This window comes from Pinus tabuliformis, chromosome 3_1, assembly GCF_031772625.1.
Source record: "Pinus tabuliformis cultivar Carrire ecotype Pingquan chromosome 3_1, CPIR1, whole genome shotgun sequence".
In the NCBI taxonomy this organism is placed as follows: domain Eukaryota; kingdom Viridiplantae; phylum Streptophyta; class Pinopsida; order Pinales; family Pinaceae; genus Pinus; species Pinus tabuliformis.
Genome location: NC_142301.1, coordinates 885,613,923 through 885,640,003, shown reverse-complemented (window position 1 = coordinate 885,640,003; position 26,081 = coordinate 885,613,923). Strand labels below are relative to the sequence as shown.

The 26,081-nt window shown below is 38.7% G+C and overlaps 1 protein-coding gene across 1 annotated transcript; it reads right to left on the bottom strand.

Moving 5' to 3' along the window:
* Positions 1 to 22,761: 22,761 nt before the first annotated feature.
* LOC149190444 (uncharacterized) lies at positions 22,762 to 23,487 on the bottom strand. Its single transcript, XM_089410517.1, has one exon. It carries the CDS (start codon positions 23,485 to 23,487, stop codon positions 22,762 to 22,764), a length of 726 nt encoding a protein of 241 aa, XP_089266643.1.
* Positions 23,488 to 26,081: the final 2,594 nt, after the last annotated feature.

The following is a 26,081-nucleotide window of genomic DNA, read 5'->3' as shown; positions in this document are numbered from 1 at the left end:
CATGCCAATCTTCCCTACCAATTAAATTCTATATGAAAAAACTATAAAACATCAACTCTTATTGATTTTCATTTCAAACATTCATTCTACTCATCAACTATTGGAGACATACAATGAAAGTGTTCATACACTTTTACATTCATTCTATTCAGAAGCTGTTGGAAACATACAAATGGAGTGTATGCACACTGTTACATTCATTCTATTCATCAACTGCTATAGACATACAAACAGAGTGTGCAAAGTGTTACATTCATTCTATTCATAAATTGCTGGAGACATACATGTATGTTTTTCTTGAATAATGCTACCATTTTTGTTGAATAATGAATAATGTTATTTTTGTTGAGAAACAAAGGTAAATTAAAGCCATTACAACCAATATCAATTGTTAAATAGATCACAAGATCGAGAAGAATTTCTATATGAATAATAGACCCACCGATTTAGAAAACAATTTCAATGCCACTATAACCTCAAATCTGACCCCTGCAATTCAATATGAAACTACTATAATAACAAAGAATATCCTTTCAAAGAGAAAATTATGATATCAAGTAGATTCATTGTCTGGTTAGAGAAGCATTTCTAAATGAATAGACCCACTGGGTTAGAAATTCTCTTTTAATTATTAAAATATCAAATTAAGGTGAGATAACTACAAGGTCATAGGAGCAGAACTACAAGGAATTAGAGGACTAACTATTCCAATTAGAGAAGAACTGAAATAGCATAAGTTGGATATTTTGGACCAGAAACTGACAAATCGCACTTTTGTTCAATTGATTTATGGACCATGTTGAGCTTCTACATGCAAGGGGAAAACATTGAAGGCATATAGTGCAACACTAGGTGTGGAAAAACCAAACTGTAATAATTGTGAGACCATGTTATATTATCTCCATTTCCGTTAAGGTCTATCAAGGTATTGCATAAACTTAAAGTGAAGGTTTCAGAGTGCTATCATGCAAATCTGCATCAATGGACATGCCTAAAATGTATAGGCCATCTAGCCTTACCACGACTATGCCTCTCTGTTTGGACTGGTAATTTTCTAGTGTCAAAGGGGTCCCCTAGGTATTGTATGCTGCCATTAAAACTAGTAAGTCTATAAAGGATCAAAGTTGATTGGCACAAGGAAAACTCAGTGTGAGTTGTTGCCCCTAAGCAGTCAACAACAAGGATAAATTCTTACCTATATTAATGATCGTTGAGAGCATATGCCTCCAACAATATAACAATGAGCGAAGAAGGACCAAACTGAAAAGATATGTCCCTGAGGTGAATCTGAAATCAAAATAAGTATCAAGAAAACCAAACATCGCAACACATCTAACAACTATTGAGCCAATAGATTCTAAGAACCAGAGATAAGGCATAATAGAACCAAACCAAATATTATTTGAGGTTGAATTACACGATAGTGGGGGCAACATTGAAGGCATATAATGCGCCATTAGGTGTGGAAAATCCAGACTGTAATAGCTATGAGAACATGCTATATTATCTCTGTTAAGGTCTGTCAAAATCTTGCATAAACTTAAAGTGGAGGTTTCAGAGTGCTATCATGCAAATATGCATCAATGGACATGCCTAATAATTATAGGCCATCTAGCCTTACCATGACTACACCTCTCTATTTGGACTGGTAATTTTCCAGTCTCAAGGGGGTCTCCTAGGTGTTGTATGCTACCAACAAACCCATAAATTTGTAAAAAATCAAAGTTTATTGGCACACAGAAAACTCAGTGTGAGTTGTTGCCCCTAAGCAGTCAACAACAAGGATACTTTCTTACCTATATTAATGATTGTTGAGATCAGATGCCTCCAACAATATAACAATGAGTGAAAAATGACAAAACTGAAAAGATATGTGCCTGAGGTGAATCTAAAATCGAAATAAGTGTCATGCAAACCAAACATTACAACACGTCTAACAACTATTGAGCCAATAGATTCTAAGAACTAGAGATAAGGCATAATAGAACCAAACCAAATATTATTTGAGGTTGAATTACACCACAGTGGGGGCAATATTGAAGGCATAGAGTGCACCATTAGTTGTGGAAAACCCAAACTGTAACAGCTGTGAGAACATGCTATATTATCTCCATTAAGGTCTGTCAAGGTCCTGCATAAACTTAAAATGAAGGTTTTAGAGTGCTATCATGCAAATCTGCATCAATGGACCTACCTAATAATTAGAGGCCATCTAGCCTTACCACGACTATGCCTCTCAGTTTGGATTGATAATTTTTCAATCTCAAGGGGGTCCCCTAGATGTTATATGCTCCCAACAAACCAATAAGTATGTAAAGAATCAAAGTTGATTGGCACATAAAAAACTCAATGTGAGATTTTTCCCTGAAGAAATTAACAAGAAGGATAATTTCTTACCTATATTAATGATCATTGAGATCAGATGCCTCCAACGTTATAACACAGAGTGAAAAAGGGCAAAACTGAAAAGATATGTGCCTGAAGTGAATCTGAAATCAAAATAAGTATCAAGAAAACCAAACATCACAACACATCTAACAACTATTGAGCCAATAGATTCTAAGAACCACAAAGAAGGCATAATAGAAGCAAACCAAATATTATTTGAGGTTGAATTACACCACAATGAGGGAACATTGAAGGCATATAGAGCACCATTAGGTGTGGAAAACCCAAACTATAATAGTTGTGATAGTTTAGTTATACTAATTAGGATAGAGTAGGAACAAGAACAAGAAGGAAAGAAACCCCTTACCTGTATTTGAACAGTGGGGGAAACATTGAAGGCATATAGAGCACCATTAGGTGTGGAAAACCCAAACTATAATAGCTGTGATAGTTTAGTTATACTAATTAGGATAGAGTAGGAACAAGAACAAGAAGGAAAGAAACCTCTTGCAAGAACAAAAAGAACTGGAACTAAGAATTTGAAAGGGAATAACTACATAGGGGAGAGACACCAGTACACGAACGCCTCCACCTTAGACTTTTAGAATTTGAAAGGGAATAACTACATAAAGAGACTACAACTAAGAACCCTTACATAAAAACATGCTAACCGTTACTAGGAATAAAATGAATGGTAAGAACAAAATGAGTGTCAAAAGCAATGATTTGAGGACACAAAAAGTTAGTTGGGTTGAAGAAATTGTGTTATGTCAAAGCTGTTACAAAAAAGAAAAGGAATTAGCGCTTCTTGATAACTCATATTTTTACCAACTAGGAATAAAATGAATGCCAAGAACAATGATTTGAGGACACAGAAAGCTAGTTGGGTTGAAGAAACTGTGTTATGTCAAAGCTGTTACAAAAAGAAAAAGAAATAGCTCTTCCTAATAACCCATATTTTTACTAACTATGAATAAAATGAATGCCAAGAACAATCATTTGAGGACACAGAAAAATAGTTGGGTTGAAGAACTATGTTATGTCTAACTTGTTACAAAATTTAAAAGTAATAGCTCTTCCTGATAACTCATAAAAATCATCTAAGAGTCAAATAAAGAAGTTTAAACCCTTCCAATAATGATTTTCAGATCCGAGATGTATTCAACTACAATATATAGATAAAGCATTGATTGTTGTTGCTCATTGATTGCAAAGGCCAATGAATCTCCTTGTTTTCTAATACAGTTTTTAAGATCAAAATTTCGTGGTAACTTTGCAAGTTGTTGCAGCCATGCCAAGAGTTTCTATTGTAGATCGTACAAGGAATAGGAGGAGGCGAGGGGGGCCCAACTGCGATCCAGTTCATCAGATGAGGATAGGATGGGTGATGTGAATGCTCCCAATGCACCCAATAATGTTGTTGAAAAGGACACTGTGGTGGCAGATCATGCTATCCCACCATCAACCACAGAGACACCTTCAACCACAGTGAAAGGTGCAAGTTCATCAAAGAAAATCAGTGCCATCAGAGGCTGGACAAAGTAAGACATACTAGTTGCAATTGATGACATTGAGTTTAAGGGACATTCAATCCGTGTCTCTACAGAAAAACATGGTATTGCTGCCTCTCACATACATTATTATATAAATGGGTTGACTAATATGAAGCATAGAGGGCCTGTTACAGTTATGACTAAAGAGGAGGAGGCCAAGGGGGTTGAGTGGTGTAAGGAGATGGCCCAATTGAGACATGGGTTGGAGATTATACAACTTGAATCCACCGTAGCTCAAATTTGTTAGGAGAGGCCAAACCCCTTCGAAGATGGGTTTCCTAGTTAATCATGGTGGACTGGATGTAAAAAAAGGCATCCAGTCCTTGTGCTACGTACAACTAAGGGCCTTGACAGAGACAGGGATTTAAATCTATGCCCTGCAATTGTGTCCAAGTTCTATAACACTCTTTCTGCTGCATATGAGTAAAACTCATATGCCCCAGACCATAATGGAACTATGATGAAACAAGCTTACAGGCAGGAAGGAATTGTGGTATGCGAGTAATTGCCAAGAGAGGGAGAAAAAATTTGCCTAAGATTTTTCCTAAGAGTAGGGAGTGGATCACTATTCTTTCTTGTGTCAATGCAATTGGTTCTTCAATCCCAGGATTTTATCTTTTCAAAGGTAAAACACAACTAAAAAACTATATAAAGAACTATGAATCAAGTGCATGCATGGCAACACATCCCCATGCATGGATGGCAAAGGAACTATTCCTGCATTGGCTTTGTCACTTTGTTGCATCTGTACCAGGTGGTGTCTCGCCTGAAAATAGACACCTACTGATTTTAGATAGACATTTAAGCCACATGGTTGTGCAGACAATTGATGAGGCCAACAATTTTGGCATTGACCCGTTAACATTGTTGTCTCATACCACTCATAAATTGCAACCCCTTGATGTCAGCGTGTTTGGGCCCTTCAAGAATTATTTCAAGGTTGAGCGAGCTTCATGGATGGCAAAGAATTCACATGTGGAAGTAAAGAGGTTTGAGATAGTTGAGCTTGCAAGTAAAGCATTTAAAAGGGCTCTCAAATCTTCTAATAGGAAGGTTGGATTTAGGAGGACTGGTATATGGCCACTTAATGTTGATGCTCTTATGCATTATACTGGTTGTAGCCAAGCATTTTATGTGGAAGGTCAATAAGCAGAAAACTTACAAGACCATGTTGATGCCCAAGAAGATGTTGCTGCTGCTAAAGGTATAATGTCCCTTAATGAAGGGCACTTATTTGGTGATGATGATAAACACGTGAGTGAGACATAGTTTAGTCATGAACCAACTGTCAATATCATGGAGGCTATCACACCCACTGAAACACCTGCCAATTTTGCATGTGATATTCCATATGAGGCAGTTGATGAAGCGAATGAAAATGCAAACTTGATTTCAAATGATACTACAACAAGATTAAACAATGAGAAATTGAGCATGCCAACCCAGGTAAGCCACCCATCATGGTTGGAAGAGGTCATGATGAATATCAACACACATAATGTGTCTACCACCAATGAGGAAAGCATGGAAAGGCCTTCACAACCATCAGAGTTGAACAACAAACTTGTTCATTATTTTGTGGACAATGGTTCACTGGAAGAGGAGCCTGTTTAGCATGAAGTACCTGAAGAAACCAACAATTTGGGCCAATCAGTTGTAGCTGTAGGTTTTAACCCCATACATAAATTACCTGCATATGAATTCTAAAACAAACAAAATAAACAATAGTGAGAGCATAACACATAAAACAAATATACACAGAGATTTTCCCCTGGATCCCAAAACCGGGACTACCAGATTGATTTTTCATTATGTTCCTTTCAATGTTACAATACATATATATATATACATGCTAAAGCATCCAATACCGTGGAACGAAAACCATCGCACCCAAAACCGTGTGCAAAATCCATGCACAAAACCATAGGTAGGTTCGCCCACATAATATAGGGTCCAAATTTTTTTCCTTGAAGTGCTGCCCTGGACCCGTAGAGGGGGGCTAACAACCCCCCCCCCCCCCCCCCATGACCCCCCCACTGTGTAGTCGACACAACGAAGGGGGGGCTCCTAATTAACCAATCTTGGGTAGTCCACCATACTTGGGTCATGCAGGAGACTCAACAATTTTGGGCAATGCAAGAAAGTAAGGCCATCAAGCATAGGGGTGGCATGAATTGATTTTTGTAACCACGTCGCAATGTGAATTTTATAAGGATGCAATATGTTGATTGGTTTCATAGTAGAATCTAAACTATAAACTATATTGAATTTGAATTGGAATTATGATCTGAAAATTATTTTTATTTTGGTGTGAAGATCCAACTACAACAAAAATGACTAGGATAATCATTTAATTTCATAATTACTTGATGAAATGCAACATAATAAAGAAGGAAAAGAAGTGAACATAAATCACAAGTAGTTACCAATAGAAGATAATAATAACCAACGAGAAATTGAGCATGAGGGGATTCAACAAGAGACAGAGATCTGTAATATCTATCTGTAATATCTATCCAGTGGAAGAGATTTGTTCCTATTTCAAGAGAGGTTATATATTGACAGTTCCTATTTCAAGAGAGGTTATATATTGCACATATAAAGATAAAAAATTATCATTGTAATTATGATCATTACAAACATATTCACTATTGAATAATAGGTAGAAGCTTCACTGTAGCTCTTTCCACCACGGGGATCCTTAGCATTATGGACCATTTTCATTTTCAAAAGAAAGATCTTCCCAGGAGCATGTGCTTGAGGAGTACAATGGAAACCAACGCTTTGTCTGCTCGCAGAGGCAGTGAACAAAAGAATCCCTGTGTTATCACTAAAGGAAATTCAAAAGAAAATAAGAGAAATTAAAGATCAATCGAATCCATTTTGAAACAACATTGCAAAGGAAATAGAACGAAATGAAGTTTGGACTGGGTAGATGCAATCTTTATAAATGGACTCATGTATCTAACTATAAATCTAACAAATGTATAAGAGAGGTTATATATTGATTTTTGTGGAAAGTCAAGACCAATGCCAGCTATAAAATACCAATGCACTATAACACTTTATCCCAATTAGACAAATTGTTCGTCTACTGCCAAGCCCAACACTTAAATTAAGCATTCCTCTACCTTTTGAATATTTTAATACATGCATATGTTCCAACACTCCTAGGTGGCTATAATGAATTAAAAAAATGTAAAATTTTAGAACACACTCTACTATTCAAAAGTTAAAGGATATGAAGCACTTCTCATTCTTATTATGATCACTACAACCAAGAAACAATTAACATATAATTCATTGGCTGATAAGCAATGGATGTAGACAAATGACCTATTGATGTTGTTTTTGACTTGTACAGAAAAGGGCGGATGGTTGTAATGGTGTTGGAAGTTGAGGCATATGGAAGAATAGGTCCAAAGGATGGTTGTTTGTGACTGCCTACACTCTGTACAGAGCATTCAAAGCAATCTCAAGAAATCTAATGATTTAGATATTATGAATAGTGTTCTGTTTGTATACTAGTGATTCCATCGATCAATAAAGGGGTTGTATTATGTGGTCTACACAAAGTAAAGATCAATCGAATCCAGTTTGAAACAACATTGCAAAGGAAATAGAACTAAATGAAGTTTGGACTGGGTAGATGCAATCTTTATAAATGGACTCATGTATCTAACTATATATATAACAAATGTATAAGAGAGGTTATATATTGGTTGTTGTGGAAAGTCAAGACCAATGCCAACTATGGATAAAAAACACTGTAACACTATAACCCAATTAGACAAATTGTTTGTCTAGTATCGAACCCAACACTCAAATTAACCATTCCTCTACCTTTTGAAGATTTGAATATATGCATATGTTCCATCACTCTTGTGAACAGTACGCTAGTGGAACATGACTCATTTGAGCAATTAACATGAGTATCATGTTTCTTCTCTGTCATTGTTTTCCCAAGTGAATGACCCATATATATATATATATATATATATATATATATATATATATATATATATATGTTTTCTTAGGTGGCTATAATGCATTAACAAAACATAAAATTGTAGAACACACTCTACTATTCAAAAGTTAAAGGATATGAAGCACTTATCACTCTTATTATCATCACTGCAACCAAGAAACAATTAACATATAATTCACAGGCTGATAAGCAATGGTTGTAAGTACATAGCATATTGATGTTGTTTTTGACTTGTACATAACACATGGGATGGTTGTAGTGGTGCTCAGAGTTGAGGCATATGGCAGAACAAGTCCAAAGGATGGTTGTTTGTGACTGCTTACACTATGTACAAAGCATTCAACATACAATTCATAGGTTGATAAGCAATGGTGGTAGGTACATGGCATATTGATGTTGTTTTTGACTTGTACATAACACATGGGATGGTTGTAGTGGTGCTCAAAGTTGAGTCATATGGCAGAACAAGTCCAAAGGATGGATGTTTGTGACTGCCTACACTATGCACAAAGCATTCAAAACAATCTTGAGCAAGCCAATGATTTAGAGATGAAACATCATTGCAAAGGAAATACAACAACCAAACAATCTTCGAATAAAAGATTTTCCCCTTACATGTATTCAATCATCAAGTTCAAGAAGTTCAAGACCCTGTGGACAATTATGCTTACGAACCCTTATAAACACAGGTTATATATATACATATATAACTAAATCTTCAAAGTTTTTTTTTTTCATTTGAGATAGGAGGTGGCTAGGCACATCAAGAGAGTATCTAAATGGAGGAAGCTCACAACCCAAAACCCACAAAACTGAAAACCCACACAAAACCCATACAACTGAAGCTAAATTTCAGAAAATTAGCCAGAACTGACAAAACCAACAAAACCCACACAGGTGAAGGTGTTTAAAAACACATACACATGCATAACACAGACACAATAATCCAATTCGGCTAAATGTGTTAAAAAACATAGGTATTTAGGCTGGTAGGACAATGTCCTACCTTCTAGTCATCTAGTCGTTGTTTCATCGGCTTTCTCCATGCCAGCAAGCCACAGGAACCCCATATGCTCCAAAAACCATAGCTTAAACTATTAAACCCGCAACAACCTGCAAGACAACATCAAACATGGTTAGATACCCCCAAACCTGCATAAAACATGTGAAATTCAAGCTCACAAATTTACCTACAAACTTGAAAAATCCCTTCGGAGTGCAAAACGACCATGTCCAACACCGAGTCGAGCTAAATCTGCCACAGGGAGGAACACAAATGAATAACGAGTCCATACCACTAGACGAGGAAGAAAAACTAGTCGAAAAAACATGACAAAACGAACGAACACAACCGAATAACCTCCAACACAACCATCTCTTCTACTCCATAAACCACTACTCGCATCGTCGAGGACTATTATGGCAATATCTGCCATTGGAGCAGTGGTGCACAACTACCCGGCAACGGAAACAAACAACAACAAGACCCAAACATAAATGAACCTTGCATAAAACAAGCCGCAAACACTATGTCGTTACAAACCCTAAACCCCTTGTTAACTTGTTGAACCGGTGACTATGTATGAGCAACAGGGGGACGCATGCGAGGACCATGTGTCGTACGACGGGCGAGGGTGCTAGCGTGGCGTTAGTGCGGTCCGACGTGGAGGCGGTCAAGCACTGATTACTCTCCCTTAGATACACTAACTCTGTAATAAACATAAAAATACCCTTGAACTAAACTAGAGTGGACAAGATAGGTCCCAACATGACAGACTTTTCAATAGGAGTCGTTTACAGAGGCAGAGGAATTGTCGGGACAGTCAAATATCGCTGGAATCCAGAGAAAGAAATCTCAAAAAATCTTATAGAGGCATTGTTTGAATCTTGTTTTTGATGGTGGAAATAAATTCAGCGCTATCAGAAACTTTTACAGTGCCTAAAATTATGAATTTTTACAACTTTTACTTGGATTTACATAAATCTTTGCTAGATTTTTTCAAAATATAACAGGAATTTCCATAATTTTCAGGGAAAAAAATATAAAAAGGCATAACTGTTAGACCACGGCTTTTCAATACACTGAAACTCGGGAAAGTTGGTGAGAATTGGTATATCCCTATTAGAAAATGGGGTGGTGTCTCATTCGCAGAGTCAGTGTTAGAGAGAGTGACGCTGCTTGAAATGTTAAACATTGTACCACGTAAATAAAAAATTGAAAAGTCGACATTGACTGAATACAAAGACCAAACATCATCTTTAATAAATTATAGGTTTAACATTGACCGTTTACATAACAAACCAGGGCAAAATTATTATCTTTAATTAATTATCGGTTTGATTTTTTATTAAAGTACTATAACAATGCTTTTAGTTAATTAAAGATAATAATTAATTAGTAAATTTATATTTTTATAATTAATTAAATCAGTAAAAATTATTATCTTGAATCAGTTGTAAGTTTAATTATAATATTAATTTTTTAATAGGTTTGAATTTTTATTAAAGTACTATAACAATGTCTTTAATTAATTAAAGATAATAATTAATTATTTTTATTAATTAATCAGTAAAAAATATTATCTTGAATCAGTTGTAAGTTTGGTGATAATATTAAATGGTTGATTTTAATTAATTAAAAATAAAAATTTATTCTTAAAGTAAAGATAATAAATTTTATTTATTTAATTTAATTTTGTTAATCATTGATTTTAATTAATTAAAAATAATAAGTAACGGTTAATGAGAGGAAAGCTTTTCTAAATTTTTACAATTTCGATGAATTAAAAGAATAAGATTGTTTTTTTCATACAAATATTTTTAACTTAAATCTAATTTAGATACACATTACATTTTAAGATAAAGTGTTTTTATCCTCAAACTTCTTAGTATCATAAATATATAAATTATTTCAATTTATCTTGTTTAGGGGGTTGTCCAATGCACATTTCATAATGAATCTCATAAATTTGTTATTATTTTAGTCTCTTTGTGGGGTGATTTTGTGGTTGGCACAATAGGTTGTTATCCCCTCCACCTAGTTTCAAATCTCATGGGGTACATCTTTAGCCCCTTGTGATAAGGCTCAAGGAGTAGGCTCCCCCACCCTTGTGGAGTCTCGTCTCTTGCTAAGTCAACTAAGTCATAAATTCTTGGTACATCTAGGTTACAAGCTGTTGTTGTTGGTGTTATAGTGTTGGATATACTCTTGTTGTTTATAGTGTTGGATATGTTCTTGATGTTATGGTACTATAGTGTTGGATATACTCTTTATGTTTATAGAGTTGGATATATTCTTGATGTTATACTGACACATGTTAGGTTTGATCTTGGGCTTCACCCAGGTTACTCTAACAAGAAAAAAAAGTTTGTTACACAAGAAAATGACAAAGACAAATGGGCACTCAGAAATGGTTGTTGGATATACTCTTGGTGTTATAGTGTTAGATATACTCTTGATGTTTATTGTGTTGGACATATTCTTGATGTTATAGTGGCACCTGCTAGGCTTAATCTTGGGCATCACCTAGGTTACTCTAGTTAGGGAAAAAGTTCATTACACAAAAATGTGACATAGGCAAATGGGCGCTCAGAAAAGAATGAATGACTCATTTACCACTTGTCATATGGCTAATTAAGTCAACATGTGCCTGATTTTACTATCTTTTGGAGAAACAAGGTGATATGATGGAACAACTTGATTCTCATGGTTGTCCATCAATCTCTTTTATTAATATAAAGATTGAAAATATATATAAAGATCCTTGCTCTCCTTGAGTGGGATAACCTAACTAGTAGAAAGAAAACGAATCAACGTATGTATTGATATCTGCATTGTAGTTACTTTTTCACAATATAAGTTCCATTTCATCCCTATCTAGGTGATGTTGTGTTGAGAATTTAAGGCCTTATTTCTTTTGTAAATGAGTGCCTCGTCTAAGAAGGTAGGACCCCCTTATTACTCAGGCACTATTTGTACTTTATAAAGCACCCGTAGTATCTTTTTATATTTATTTCATTTCTAGCTATTCTTCTATTTAATAATTATTTGTAACTCTAATATTTCCTTTGTTGCATCTTTGAATTTTGTGAGCTACAACTGTGATACTTCATATTGTCATAACTTTGCATCAAAGGTTTATTGCTAAAACTCTGATATTTCCTATTGTCATAACTCTATATCATAGATTTATTACTGCAATCATAACATTGTTATTAGTTACGAAGTAATCATGATTGAGAGATTTATCCAACAATTCATGACTTAAGTCATTGTTACAAATCTTTTTGATGCAACTCTGCATTAACACTATAATACTCAGTTTCTAAAATTGTGATTGCTTTGTTTTCAATTTGGTTTAATTTGATTACTTTGTTTACAACATTTGATTCATGGTTCTATTTCCTTTATGAACAAAGTGTGGTTTGATAATTTGTAATGTATTGCATCACATTACATGTGAAACAAAATTTTTGTTACAACAACTAAGATAACCTTAATACTAAAAGAAGTCACCTTAGATACATTTGTGATTTATTTCCTACAAGTGTGATATCTACTTTCTTGCAAGTGTAACATTTACTTTCCTACAAGTGTGCCCATTATATTCATGCAAGTTGTGGATTGGATTGCAAGTGTGGTGTGAGTTTCTTTTGGTGAGTTGTGTAAGCATCTCAATATCTTGCCTAGTGACATACATATAGTAATCTAAAACTACAAAGTGTACTAGCATATTTGGTGCACCACAATTTGCAAGTTACATACAAACCTCAAATTGACAATTAAATGTGAAGTCTTTTTATTTCCTTTTTGAATAATTAGAAGGGTAACTGAAAGGCATGGTTGTTGTTGCAACATGCTCAAGACCATTGTTGCAACTCTTAGGAATGGTGTTGTAACTCTACTCTAATGGCAGAAGTGTCCTCAGACACGTAATTTTATTAATCATAAAAAAACAATTACATAATTGATTTTGCAAGAGTTTATGCCCGAACAACACAAACACTCTTGCAATGAGCTATTTATAAGCTCCATGTCCTAACTACCTCTAATTATGGATCACTTATTAAATAACAAGTATCCATTTACAATAAATGCTATTCAAACCAACTAGCTAACAAATCTCCTAAAATAGAGCCTAAGATACGACACATTTGGAGAGTCATATCTAGTTACAACAATATGCTAATTCTAAAAGTCTCCATTAAATAATTAAACATTCTAGAATAATAATTATTAATTTAATATCTTAAATTAATAATTATTTTATTCTAATTTTATAACCTATGATAAAATTGTATTTTTGGATCATCTAACATTCCCCTCTATGATCCAAAGATACATTACAACAGATACCAAGTTCATCCCTGAAATTAGTAAATTTTATTCTGCCAAGCGGTGTCGTGAAAATGTCGAAGATCTGATCTTCAGAAGGACAATAAACTGGCTTGAGGACATCTTTGGCAATGAGAGATCTGATATGATGATACTTGGTGTCCACATGCTTTGTCTTTGAATGAAAAACTGGGTTCTTGGCAAGTTTGATGGCTGACTGGCTGTCAATGAATAATGATGTAGCTTCGGTCTGAGAAATGCCCAAGTCCTGCAAAATTCGGCGCAACCAAACAATTTCACATGCTGCTTCCCATGCTGAAATGTACTCTGCTTCTGCGGAAGAAGTGACCACTGTAGCTTGTTTCTTACAACTCCAAGATACTGCTGCTGACCCCATATTCATTAAATAACCTGATGTTGATGCTCGATCATCAATACTCCCAGCAAAGTCGGCATCAGAATATCCACCAAGTACAAAATTTTTAGTCTTTGTGTAAAGAAGACCAAAATCTTTTGTTCCTTGGATATATCGAAGAACTCTTTTGGCTGCATTCCAGTGGCTGTCTCGTGGTTCCTGCATAAAACGTGAAAGAATATTGACTGCATAAGATAGATCAGGACGAGTATTTGTCAAATAAATCAAGCTGCTGATCAATTGTCTGTAAGTTGTACTGTCCACCTTTTCCCCCCCTTCAAATTTTGAAAGTTTCAAGTTTTGCTCCATGGGGGTGAGAACGGGCTTACAATCCTGCATGCCAAATTGTTGAAGAATCTTTGCTGCATACTTACTCTGAGAAATGAAAATATGATGTGGACATTGGAAGACTTCAACTCCAAGATAGTAGTGAAGTAATCCCAAATCTGTCATCTTAAAACCTGCATGTAACTCCTTTTTCACCTGTGCAATATGATCATCATGGTTGCTAGTAATGATCAAATCATCTACATACATAACAAGAATTACCAGATATTTTCCCTGTTTTCGTACATACAAAGTATCATCAGATTCACTTCGTTGAAAACCAACTTTCTTAAGGTATTCATCCATCTTTACATACCAAGCTCGGGGAGCTTGTTTTAATCCATATAAAGCCTTTATCAATTTGTAGACTTTATGTTCTTGTCCTTCCATTTCAAAACCTGGCAGTTAGGTCATATACACTTCCTCGTGTAAATCTCCGTTGAGAAAAGCACTTTTCACATCCATTTGATGAACTTTCCATCCTTTCTGAGCGGCCAATGCAAGTGTTAATCGGATGGTGTTCCATTTAGCTGTAGGAGAAAAAGTTTCCTCATAATCAATGCCTTCTTGCCGCACAAAACCTTTTGCAACAAGTTGTGCTTTATGCTTTTCAAGTTCTCCCTTTTGATTATACTTAATTCTGTAAACCCATTTGCATCCTATGGGTTTAACATTTGCTGGACAATCAACAAGTTTCCAAGTGTTGTTATCAATTACTGCTTGATATTCTTCAACCATAGCCTATTGCCATTCTTTATGTTTTACTGCTTCTTTGTATGTGGAAGGTTTAGTAAAATCATTTGCTATCAAGGCAAAATTGCCTTCACTTCTATGTGCCCTTCTGGTGCCTATTTTATTCTGTTCATTAGGCTTTACATCTTTCAAAAGTTGAACTGCCCATTTCCGAAGTTGGTGCTCACTTGTTTGTGCTTCTGTAAAGTCTCCATCATTGTAAAGAGGATTAATACAAATTGATGTTCGTCGTTCTGGTGAAGAGTCTAGAGAATCATTGTCAGAAGAATTGCTGCTGCTTGGAGATGCGGATGAACTGCTAGAAGTCCAAGATGATGTTGTTGATGTAGATGGACTGGATGACTCATCTTCAGAGGAAGGAAAATCAAGTTCATACCAATTTGGTGAAGTTGGTTGACTTTGGATTTTTCCATTTTGTTTACTTCCCTTAGTTTCTAACTTTTGAAGAAGATTTTCAATTTCTTCAGCACTCTTACTCTCAGTTTCATCAAAAATGACATCCTTGCTCACAATTAATTTTCCATTGGTCAAAAGACGATACCTTTCTCATCAGAATAGCCAATCATTGTGCATTTTAAACTTCTTGAGTCAAGCTTAGTTCGTTTTTCTTTCGGAACTAAGGCATAACATACTGATCCAAAAACTCTAAGATGTTTAACTCGAGGTTTGAAACCAAACCAAGCTTCATAAGGTGTAATTTCGTCTAAAGAAGCAGTTGGAGATCTGTTTCTTAAGTAGACAGCTGTATGTATTGCTTCTGCCCAATATGTTTGACTTAACCTCTTGAAAGTTAACATGGATCTCGCCATTCCTAACAAGGTGCGATTCATTCTTTCGACTACTCCATTTTGCTGTGGAGTGTAAACATTAGTAAGATGTCGTCTTATGCCATTTTCACTGCAATAAGTTTTGAATTCATTTGAAGTGAATTCTCCCCCATTATGCGTCCTGAGAGTACCTATCTTTTCTTTGACTTCATTTTCAACAAGTTGGCGAAAAATTTTAAACTTCTCAAATGCTTCTGACTTGTTCTTCATAAAATACACCCAAGTCATTCTACTGAAATCATCAATGAATAGTAAGAAATATTTGCAACCACCAAATGAAGTTTGTAGTGGACCACAAACATCACTGTGAACTAGTTGTAGCCGCTTGTTTGCACCAGGAACTTGTTGGAAAACTTTCTCGACTTTGTTTGCCATAAATGCAAGCTTCACATTTTGCATTTTCCCTTTTGAAAGTGGGAAGTCCTTTAACCATTCCTTGTTTGTGCAATTGAGAAAGACTCTCAAAATTTAAATGTCCATATCTTACATGCCATAGTCTTATAGGTGAAATCCCTGTACTCACTGCCCCTGCAAAATCTGAATGCCTTGGAATAACTATCCCTTTCATCCGTAACAGTTTTCCATCTTCATAACCTGTCATGACTGTTTTCAAGTTCTGTTTGATTGAATTAATCTTGACTAAACCATCTTCCATAATCACCTGATGTCCTGCTTGTCGAATCGTGACTAAAGAGAGCAAATTTTTCTTAAAACTGGGTACATACCATACATTGGAAATCATTTTTTCTCCAATGCCAGGGAGAAAAACTTTAACTGCTCCTTTTCCATAAGGAGTATGTTTTGTATCATCAACAAGAAAAATGGAATTAAGTTGGCAATCTTGAAAATTCCAAAAAAATCACGTCGACAAGTCATGTGCTGAGTGGCCCCGGAATCCAAGATCTAGGCATCTTCATAGTCACTTCTAAGATGGGATGAAAGTTGTGATGCTGGCGAGGACGTAAAAACATATTCTGAGTTATCATCATCTTGATCATTTGTAAATTGCGCTGAATGCTGCTGAAACTTGGGAATTTTATTAAGTGAAGTTCGACAATCTTCAGCATAATGGCCAACTTTGTTACATCTTCGACACACAATTTGACTTAAGTCTCTTCCTCTTCCTGAAGATTGTCCTCTGCCTCTACTTTGACTTCTAATTGTCCTTTGCCTTGATTATTATTTCCTTGAAAATTTCCTCTTCCTTGATTGTTTCCTCTACCTTGAAAATTATTCCTTCCTGAACTGTTGCCTCTATTAAAATGGTTTCCTCTGCTTTGGCTTCGACCTCGACTTTGTACATTATGTGCTGCTTGATTATGATTCCCTCTGCCTCTGCCTCGAGAACTGTCTGCTGATGATTTACTAGTGCTGGCCTCTATGAGAAAAACATCTTCACCAACTTTCTTCTTCTTCCCAAAAGTTTTATCATGTTGAGTCAACATTTCACAGAGTTCATCAAACATTAGTTTCTCTAATTTTTCAGTTACTTGTAGAGTCTCCAAAAAATGCGTGTAGGAAGAAGGAAGCCCAACAATTACAATTGTGACCATAAAGCTATCATCAATTGCGGGAAAACCAGCATTAATAATTTCCTGCCTAATATTCTTAAGTCTTGAGATATATTCAAGAAAATCACCGCCTTCAGTTAATTTTTGTTGCAACAATTTTAATTGTAGATCAACTCTCTTTGATTCAGGCTGAGTATCAAAGAGGTCTTTAAAAGTTTTCAAAGCAGACCATGCATCTGTAGCATTTTCTATATGGAAATACATTTCATCATTCACAGAAGATTTAATAAGAGCTAAGGCTTTAGCATTCTTAACTTCCTATTTTGCTAGTGCAGCTGCATCTGTGGGTTTGTTCAGCTTAACATCTCCATCACATATTCCCTGCCATAATTCATTGTAAATGAGAGTGCTTTCGATGAGATGATGCCATGTTTTATAAGATTTTGTGCCTTCAAGTTTGTCGGAATCAGAAAACAAATTAATCAACTTAGACATTGTAGCGTTGAAGCGTCGCACCAAGAATTAGAATAGAAATGACAAGATACTCAACACAACACACCACACAAAAAACACGATATATCGGGGCTTGGCCTTGACCCTCGAATAGTCGTCAAAACAGGAGAAAATTGACTGAGCTTTGCACTTGGCTCTAGTCAATTTCTCAAATTTTTACAAGGGAACTTTCAAAATTTGACTTTTACAATGGTACTTTTGCACAATCTGGTAAAAAAAGTTACCCTCCTCAAAGTGAAATTACTTTGAGTCACACTGTCACTCCATAAACAAATTTACAAAACAAAAACTCCTTATTCCTCCAAAAAATATAATACCCTTATTACTCCAAAAATTTACAAATTTCAACTAAAAATCTCCTTATGACTCCAAATAAATTATAAATCACCTTATAGCTCCATACAAAAAATTCCCAACATTAAAAAAACATATCTCTCCAAAATATAAATTACAAACAAGGAAAAAAAAACTTATCACTCCATTTTTATTTTATTTTTTCTGCGTAAGACTAAGCTATTTATATTACAAAATATCAAAAATTACAGCAATTTTTACATCAGGGCAGAGGCCCTGCATCTCCAGAGAGATTGGCAATTTCTCCATAATGGACCTTTCAGTGATGACACTGTTACAAAAATGGATCAACACGGTGCAAAGTTCCGACACAGTGGACATAGGAATCGACACAGTGGGTACATAAATCGACAGACAGCATATAAACTGACACAGTGGACATAAAAATCGACACATTGGACACATACATCGACAGAATGACAAACAGACGAAGAGAGCAGAAGAGACGAACAGAGAGTTGCGTTCCTTTCCCGGCAGCGAAGATCAGAATGATGGCTGAGCTAATCCTCATCAGTTGTGTAAGGCTCATCCTTCATTTTGCCTTTGAGCTTCTGGGATTTCTCCGTGTCCGAGAGCAAAGACTTCTGTACCGGCTCACTGGGGCCAGCATCAGCTGCTTGTGTGGCTGGGGGAATGTCTTCTCTAGTTGGCCGCCTCATATCAACCGCAGGAACTTGCATATCAACCATTGGCACATTCAGGTCTTCCAATTGCCCCCTGAGACTGCTGCAATGTTCCACCGAGACTGAGACAATGAGAGTGTTGTTCTCCAGAGTGCAGGGGATCCGGTAGCGAACAGCCGGATGCTCCACATGTCCACAGTCCATAATTTCTCCCCACACTCGCATATTGCTGCGGCCTGCAAGTCTGCTTGAGTTCCTATGCTGCTCAGAAGTGATTTCCACCGAGGAGGAAGGCGAAACGACTGGCCTCTGTGTTGCAGCACGTCCCCTGGAGCCGCCACGACGACTGCTCATCCTGGGCCTTTCTCTCTGCATCTCCAGACAAGAATTCCTCTGAGAAATCTTACACTGAACCAGAGAATGTTCCGTCTCTGCCAGCGCTTGCTCGGACGGCTTGAAGGAATGCGGGAAGGCGGCATTGGGTTCAGGTTTAAGGAGCGCCATCAACATCGCTCTCTGCTGCGCAATGAATGCCGAAGAGACGGGCTTTAAAACCCAAGTTACCTCTCCCTTAATCGCATTAACTGTGCCTGCGTGCTGTTTCATTGTGGCTCGTCCGGGCTGACACCTGCCCATGTGACGAGCCACATGCCTATCGCGCGGTGAAATCACCCGCATCCGGGAGAGAGAGGTCTTTTTGCACCAAAGAGATGCAGTCCTTTTTGAGTTGAGCATCATCTACCGTATCAAGTGAGCCTGAGAAATAAGGTATCGACTGTGACACGCCTTGATTTGCCATCCGATCTGCTACCTGGTTTGCAGTTCTCCTTACATGATGGAAGGTTATATTATGGAGATTGTGGAGCTTTTCCTCCAGGGATTCCAATCGGCTAAGCAGCCTCCAGCTTGTTGCAATCTTGACTGCCTTAGCCCCAGCCTGTATTCTTTTAGCCGCCTCTATGAGTATAAGAGAGTCGCCTTCAACTTCAAGTGGGAAGAAGTGATGCTGCTCAGCGAGACAGATTCCTTTCCAGAGACCTTCCAGTTCTACGGCGTTGTTGGTATCTTTGCCTATTGTCCCGTAATATACATGTACTGCTTCTCCTGTGTGTTGTCTGATGACTCCCCCAAATCCTGCAGGGCCAGGGTTACCTTTGGTTGCTCCGTCAAAGTTCAGCTTGTATGAGTTGAGTGCTGGTGGGGACCAAGCTGATTGGGAGGTGGATCTGATAGAGGGATTGGCTATTACCTTGACTAAGGCCTTGAGATCAAGATTCCATTCTTTCAGAATGAGGCGCTCCTGCTGAGTTTCTGGCATGTCAGTGTCATTCCAAGCTCTGATGGCCAGGGTTTCCTGAATATTTTTTTTAAGGATGAGCCAAAGATCGTCTGTAGATCTGTGAATGTTGTTGAAGATTCTGTGGTTGCGCTCCTTCCATAGGGTCCAGTACAGAAAGCCTGGTATAATACTCCACAGAGAGTTAAGAATCAAGCTTTTAAACGGCTTTTTGGACCAGTTCCTTATGTTTTCTGTTATATCCTCCTGTCTTTGGTTTACTCTCATGTTGCATTTCTCAACTTTCTCCCAGAGTTTCTTTGCTAGTGGGCACATTTCCATTAGGTGACTGATGGTTTCACAATTGATGTTGCAGTTTGGGCATCTGGATGGCCCTACAAATCCTCTTTTTACCAGATTATCCCAAGTGAGAATGCGTTTTTTGCTTAGTAGCCATAAAAAGGTGGAGATCTTGGGCCAGAGCCCTGAGTGCCAGACTTGTTCCCAGATTTGATCTTTGGCCGCCTGGAGATCTGAGTAGCGCAAGTGATGGGCTTCTTTTGTGGTAAAATTTCCTTTGGTTGTATAGCCCCATCTGAGTTTGTCCTGCTGGTTGGAGTGGCGGATTTTCCTGTTTGTGAGTTCCTGGTCAATATCGGTGTACAATTCTCCCTGCCAGTCTAGTTGCCAGAGTCGCGCTGGTTTCCATGTCTGAAAGTCATGATGTGTAGATTGCTGCCAGAATTGGTGAACTTGTGTGATGCTCTCTTGCTTCATATGAGCTTGCCAAAGAGGTTTGTGAAACAGATTTGCAAGTTTAGGGAGTTGCTGCCATGAGTCTTCCCAGAATCTGGCTGCTTGGCCTGAGTGAATTTCCCAGAAGCTGTGTTCTTGTATGAAGCTGCTTTGAGTTTTTGCATTATTCCAGATGAGTGATCCTTGTGCTGTAGGGTTGATTCTGATTAGATCACTCCATTGGCTGCCTTTGGCGTATTTTGCTTGCCATAATTGAGCCCATGGGGTGTTTGGCTTGGAGACCCAGTTCCACCAAATTCGAGCTCCCATTGTGTTGTTGCTTTGAAGCGGATCCCGAAGTCCTAATCCTCCTTCTGATTTGGTTTTACAAACCTCTGTCCAGTTGACTAGAGCCCATTTCCGATTCAGGCCAGTGGAGCCCCAGAGGAAGTTGCGTTGGAGATTGCGTATGGCTTTCAGTACCCATTTTGGAGCTGCCAAGATGGAGAAGAGATAGAGCGGCATTGCTTGTAAAACTGATTTGATTAAGACTAGCCTGCCCGCCATATTTAAAGCCTGGAAAGTCCAGGATGAGAGCTTTGATTCGAGTTTATCCAGGAGCGACCTCCAGGACGCATGCTTGATTGCTGAGTCTGAAAGGGGAGCTCCCAGGTATTTAGAGGGCAGGTGGGATATTGTGAATCCCAGAATTCGAGCAATGCTCCTTTGCGTGGTGGGGGGGGTATTGAAGAAAAAGAGCTGAGATTTTGCAGCGTTAATGGAAGTGCCAGAGGCGTCAGAGAAGAGGGAGAGTAGAGATTTGAAAACATAGGCTTCTTTTGAGGAAGGGTGCCCGAAAAGCATTGTATCATCAACGAATTGCTGATGTGTCTGAGGAGTGCGTCCATGAAGAGAGATGCCTTTGAGAGCTTGGGAGGAGACTGCTGATTTGAGGAGCCTGTTGAGCCCTTCAGCCATTAGAACGAAGAGAAAAGGTGAAAGTGGATCCCCTTGCCTGATGCCACGCGAGGGATGAAAAGGAGCTGAGGGAGAGCCATTCAGTAAGACAGAGAAACTGGGAGATGTGATTAGGTTCATGATCCATCTGGTCCAGGTTGCATTAAAGCCAAAAGCCAAGAGCATTTTATGAATGTAATTCCAGCTGAGCTTGTCGAAGGCTTTAGAAAGGTCTAATTTTAGAAGCATACCTGGTTTTTTGAGAAGCTTTAATGAATGAATTACTTCATTTGATAGAATTATTCCATCCATGATCTGTCGGCCCTCTACGTAACCCGTCTGTTCTGGAGAGATGAGCAGGGGAAGGAGCGGTTTGAGTCGGTTTGCAATGACCTTTGAAATGAGTTTGTAAATCACATTGCATAGCGCTATCGGTCTGTACTTCTCTGGTTTGTTTGATGCTGCTTCTTTGGGTACCAAGGCGATGAAGGTTGAGTTGAGAGCCGGGAGGACCCAGTGCATGCTTCGGGATTCCTCCACAAGGTCCCATACTTCTGCTTTGATGAGGTCCCAAAATTCGTGAAAGAAGTTAGCTGTAAATCCGTCGGGTCCTGGTGCCTTGCCGTCTTTAAGCTGCGCCATGGCTTCCTCAACTTCCTTTAAAGTTGTGGGTTGGAGCAATTTATTGTTGTGATCCTCATTTATGATTTTTGAAATATGCTGCGTGATGGCTCTGATTGCCTCCTCACGGTTGCCGTCAGGTTCCCTTAGAATGTCCTTGAAGTATCCTGTGAATTCTTTTTCCATATCTTCATGCGCCTCAATTCGTTCACCCTGTTGATTGTTGACGAAGGTAATATTATTGTGCATACGCCTTTGTATGGTAGTTTTGTGGAAAAATTTTGTATTTTTCTCTCCATCTTTAAGCCAGCTGATTCGGGATTTTTGCCGCCATAGAATTTCCTCTTATTTTTGGCGTTCTTCAATTTGATTCCAGAGGATCTGCTCCTGTTGAATTTGTTCTTCTGTGCGGCCTTCCAGAATGAATATTTGTTGTAGTGCTTTCATTTTCTGCTCCAATTTTTGCCTGCTCTCCTGTATGTTGCCAAAATGAGTGCGGTTCCATATTTTGAGAACTTGTTTCAAATTTTTCAGCTTTTGTTGAAACTGATACATCTTAGCTCATGCTGGCGGGGTGTAAGATGTCTAGGCCTTCTTGACCATGGCCTTGAAATTCGAGTTTGTGAGCCAAAAGGCTTCAAATCGAAAGGGTCTATTGCAGCAGTTGCCTGGTCTGGACCATTGGAGCATAATTGGCCAGTGATCTGAGCCTCCTTGGGGAATAATGGAGGCGTTAAAATCCCCTCCAAGGTGGATCGCGTTATCTGAAATTAAGAATCGATCTAGCCTTGAGGCAATGTAGTGAGCTCCCCGGCGCTTGTTGGACCAGGTGAAAATGCCATTGGAGGTAGGAATGTCCATGAGCTGATTGTTTTGTAGGAATTGCTTGAAGCCGCCGCTGTCACTGTCGAGCCTGATTCTGCCCCCATGTTTTTCTTCCATGGATTTTATTGTATTGAAGTCGCCTCCCCCAATCCATAAGGGGAAGTGTCTGTTTTCATTGAGGGAGGAGATCGTGTCCAGGAGGTCCAATTTTTGCTGAATTATCTGCGGAAAGTATACGTTGGTGAGGTGCCCATGAATATTGGTTCCAATGAGGTGGAAGGTAGCTTGAATAAGATGAAGAGTGGCATGAAAATTATCAAGTGAAACAATCTGCGGGTTCCATAGAATGGCGAGACCACCTGAGGCCCCTGAGGCGTTTACTGATATTGAACTGCTACCTGCCCATATTTTATTGCTAAGTCTGTCTATCGCTGTGCTGCTGCTTTTTGTTTCTTGCAGAAAAACTATTGCTGGTTTTTCTTGCATTATCAGATTTTTGATCATTCTGTGTTTGGAGGAACTGTGGAGTCCTCTTACATTCCATGAAATGAGTTTCATGTAAACTGAGGTTTGGGTTTATAGAACTTGGTCAACTTGGGAAATCGCCCCGAATCCACAAGTAACTCACCTACTATTATTGTTCTCTGAAGATCTGTTTTTCTGCCCCTTTTCTTTGTTTCTTTGAGAATCTTTTTTCCATCCCAGTGGCTGCCTCCTTGTATTCCAAGGCTTTTATGGTGCTGCACCTTGGTCAGGACTCCTTCAAGTTTGTCTATTTGCCAGGGGGGGATTGAGTTGTACTCTTTTTGCTTGCATGCTGTCTCAAGTTTGGAGATGTCAAGTTTGGAGATGTCAAGCTCTTCTAGATCTACATCTTCCGGGTCTTCCTCCATAACAATTGGAGAGTTGTGGTCCTCCTCCTCTGCAGCTTCATGAAGACTCAGGGCTAGAGCTGCGTCGAGATCCATATCTGATGCTTGTTGATTTTTGTTCAACATGGTTTTCCCTTTAGATGGGAATGAGGGACCGAGTTCTGAAACAGATTTGGTTTTCTCCATGGAGGGTGAAGGAGCAGCATTGGAAGAGGCTGGGTCTGAGGAGAGCAAGGGGTTAGAGCGAATGAGGGAGGGTGAGGGTGGGAGCGGCTGATCCGGGGAGTCAGAGTTGGGACTATCTTGCTTATCATGCGAGGCTAGAACAGAGAAGCGGTTCTGGGGGTCCTCTTTAAAGGCATGATCCGTAGCTGCTTGGTTTTTCTTGGCGTGCCTGCGGCGGGTGGGGATTTTGGTGAAACCATCTGAATCCTTATTAGAATCATTAGATGAAGCCTTGGACTGCGCATTTAAGGGGCAGTCTCGGAAAAGGTGGCCATGCTCATGGCATTTTCGACAGCGGAAAGGGATATGCTCATAATCTAAACGCTGTTTCCATTCAAAGTCATCGTGAAAGAGGCTTACCGTGTCTGCTAGGGCCTTGGTTAGGTGCATCTGGACGCAGATCCTAGCATATGAGGTGTATTTGCGAGTCTTTGTTTCGGTTGCAACTTTGATGAAGGTCCCCAGTTTGTTGCCAATGTCTGCCAGCGTTTCTTCTCTCCAGTATTCCACGGGAAGGGAATACATTCTTATCCAAACAGGGGCCCAGCTGAAGTCTTCTTTATCAGGGTTGAATCTGGGCTTCCATTCCGTTAGATACAAGCCTGAAGAGTTAAAGAAGTATGGGCCGCCTTCGAATATCCTTATTTTTTCCTCTATACAGTGAAAGATGGCTGTGAAGAAGCCTTTTGGGCCAAGCTGCAGGGTTATTTGTCCTTTGGGCTTCCATTTTGAGGCTATCCATCCTTGTAAGGCTTTTTCTGTGGGCCAGAATCCCAAGAACTTTCCGATAAGTGCATGACCCTGCATGAATTGGATCTCTCCATTGATGCGGTGGCTTGGCAGCTCGACCTTGATCGGTTCTGCGGCTTTTGGAATACATGTGGCTGAGGTCACTTTTGTCTTAGATGACGCCGCATTGGTGTGCTTATCGTTGCCTGTGTTGTCCTCTTCATTCTGAGTTGAATGCAGCTTTTCCTCATTCGTCCTTTGCTTTTCTTTCTCAGGTTCTGGACCTGTGGCTGCAGGGTGCAGAGTCGTATTCTTCTGCGTCTTGTCAGATGAGTGCGTGTCCATTGGAGGGGAGGCGGAGCTCTCCCCTCCCGCAGCTTATGCCATGGCTGGCCTTCAGTGGTAGAACCTGCGGCAGTAATGGCAGGTCCCTTCAGTGGCGGCTAGGGTTTTGAGTCGGTAGCTGTTGAATCGCATCAGAGCGCTCTTCCCTGTATCAGGTCTACCTTATCTATCACTCCATTACCATTGGCATTTAAACTCATTTATTTTAATTGCCCATGGTAGAGTGCAACACGAAGTCCAATATCTTCAATCTACTAATCTGAATAATTGTGAAATACGGATTTCAATTCCAGGTCCTTTGAGCGAAAAATCACATATCCATCTTTTGCAAAAATTCAGCAGTCGTGCCACAATTCATGGAGTACATATAAATCGATACCGTTGACAATTTTAATAGTTCTGGCGAGCGGATCCAAAAAATACAGGCGAGATCCACGATCCCTTTCAGTCCAAGACACGCTGTTTATTTTAAAAAGAGACTATCAGGTGCTAAGAAGGCATTACCACAAGGTGCTGGGCTCGAATCCGAGTGGTATTATGGAGCTGGACAGAGATTTGTTGGAATGCTGGCTGGCAGTTAATGTATCCAAATGCTCTGAAGGAAGTCCAAAGTTCGAAACCGTGGAACGCTAGCTGGAACAGTAGTGCGAACGCTGGTTGGAACGCTGGCTAGAACGCTGGTTGGAACGCTGGATCTCAACTTTAAAACACAGAAAGCGATGTCACCATGAAAGAAACGCTGTTCTTATTCTGGAAAACGGTAATTTTTTTATATAGCAGCCACTAATTTGAATTAATCAACCAAAGGCTCATGTTGATGCAGCAAAGGACTGGACTTTCATCAATGGTTGCCTGATCAGCAAGCTGCGCTTCTGGGAAGTTCTTCAAATCTGCAGGCCGTTCAAAACA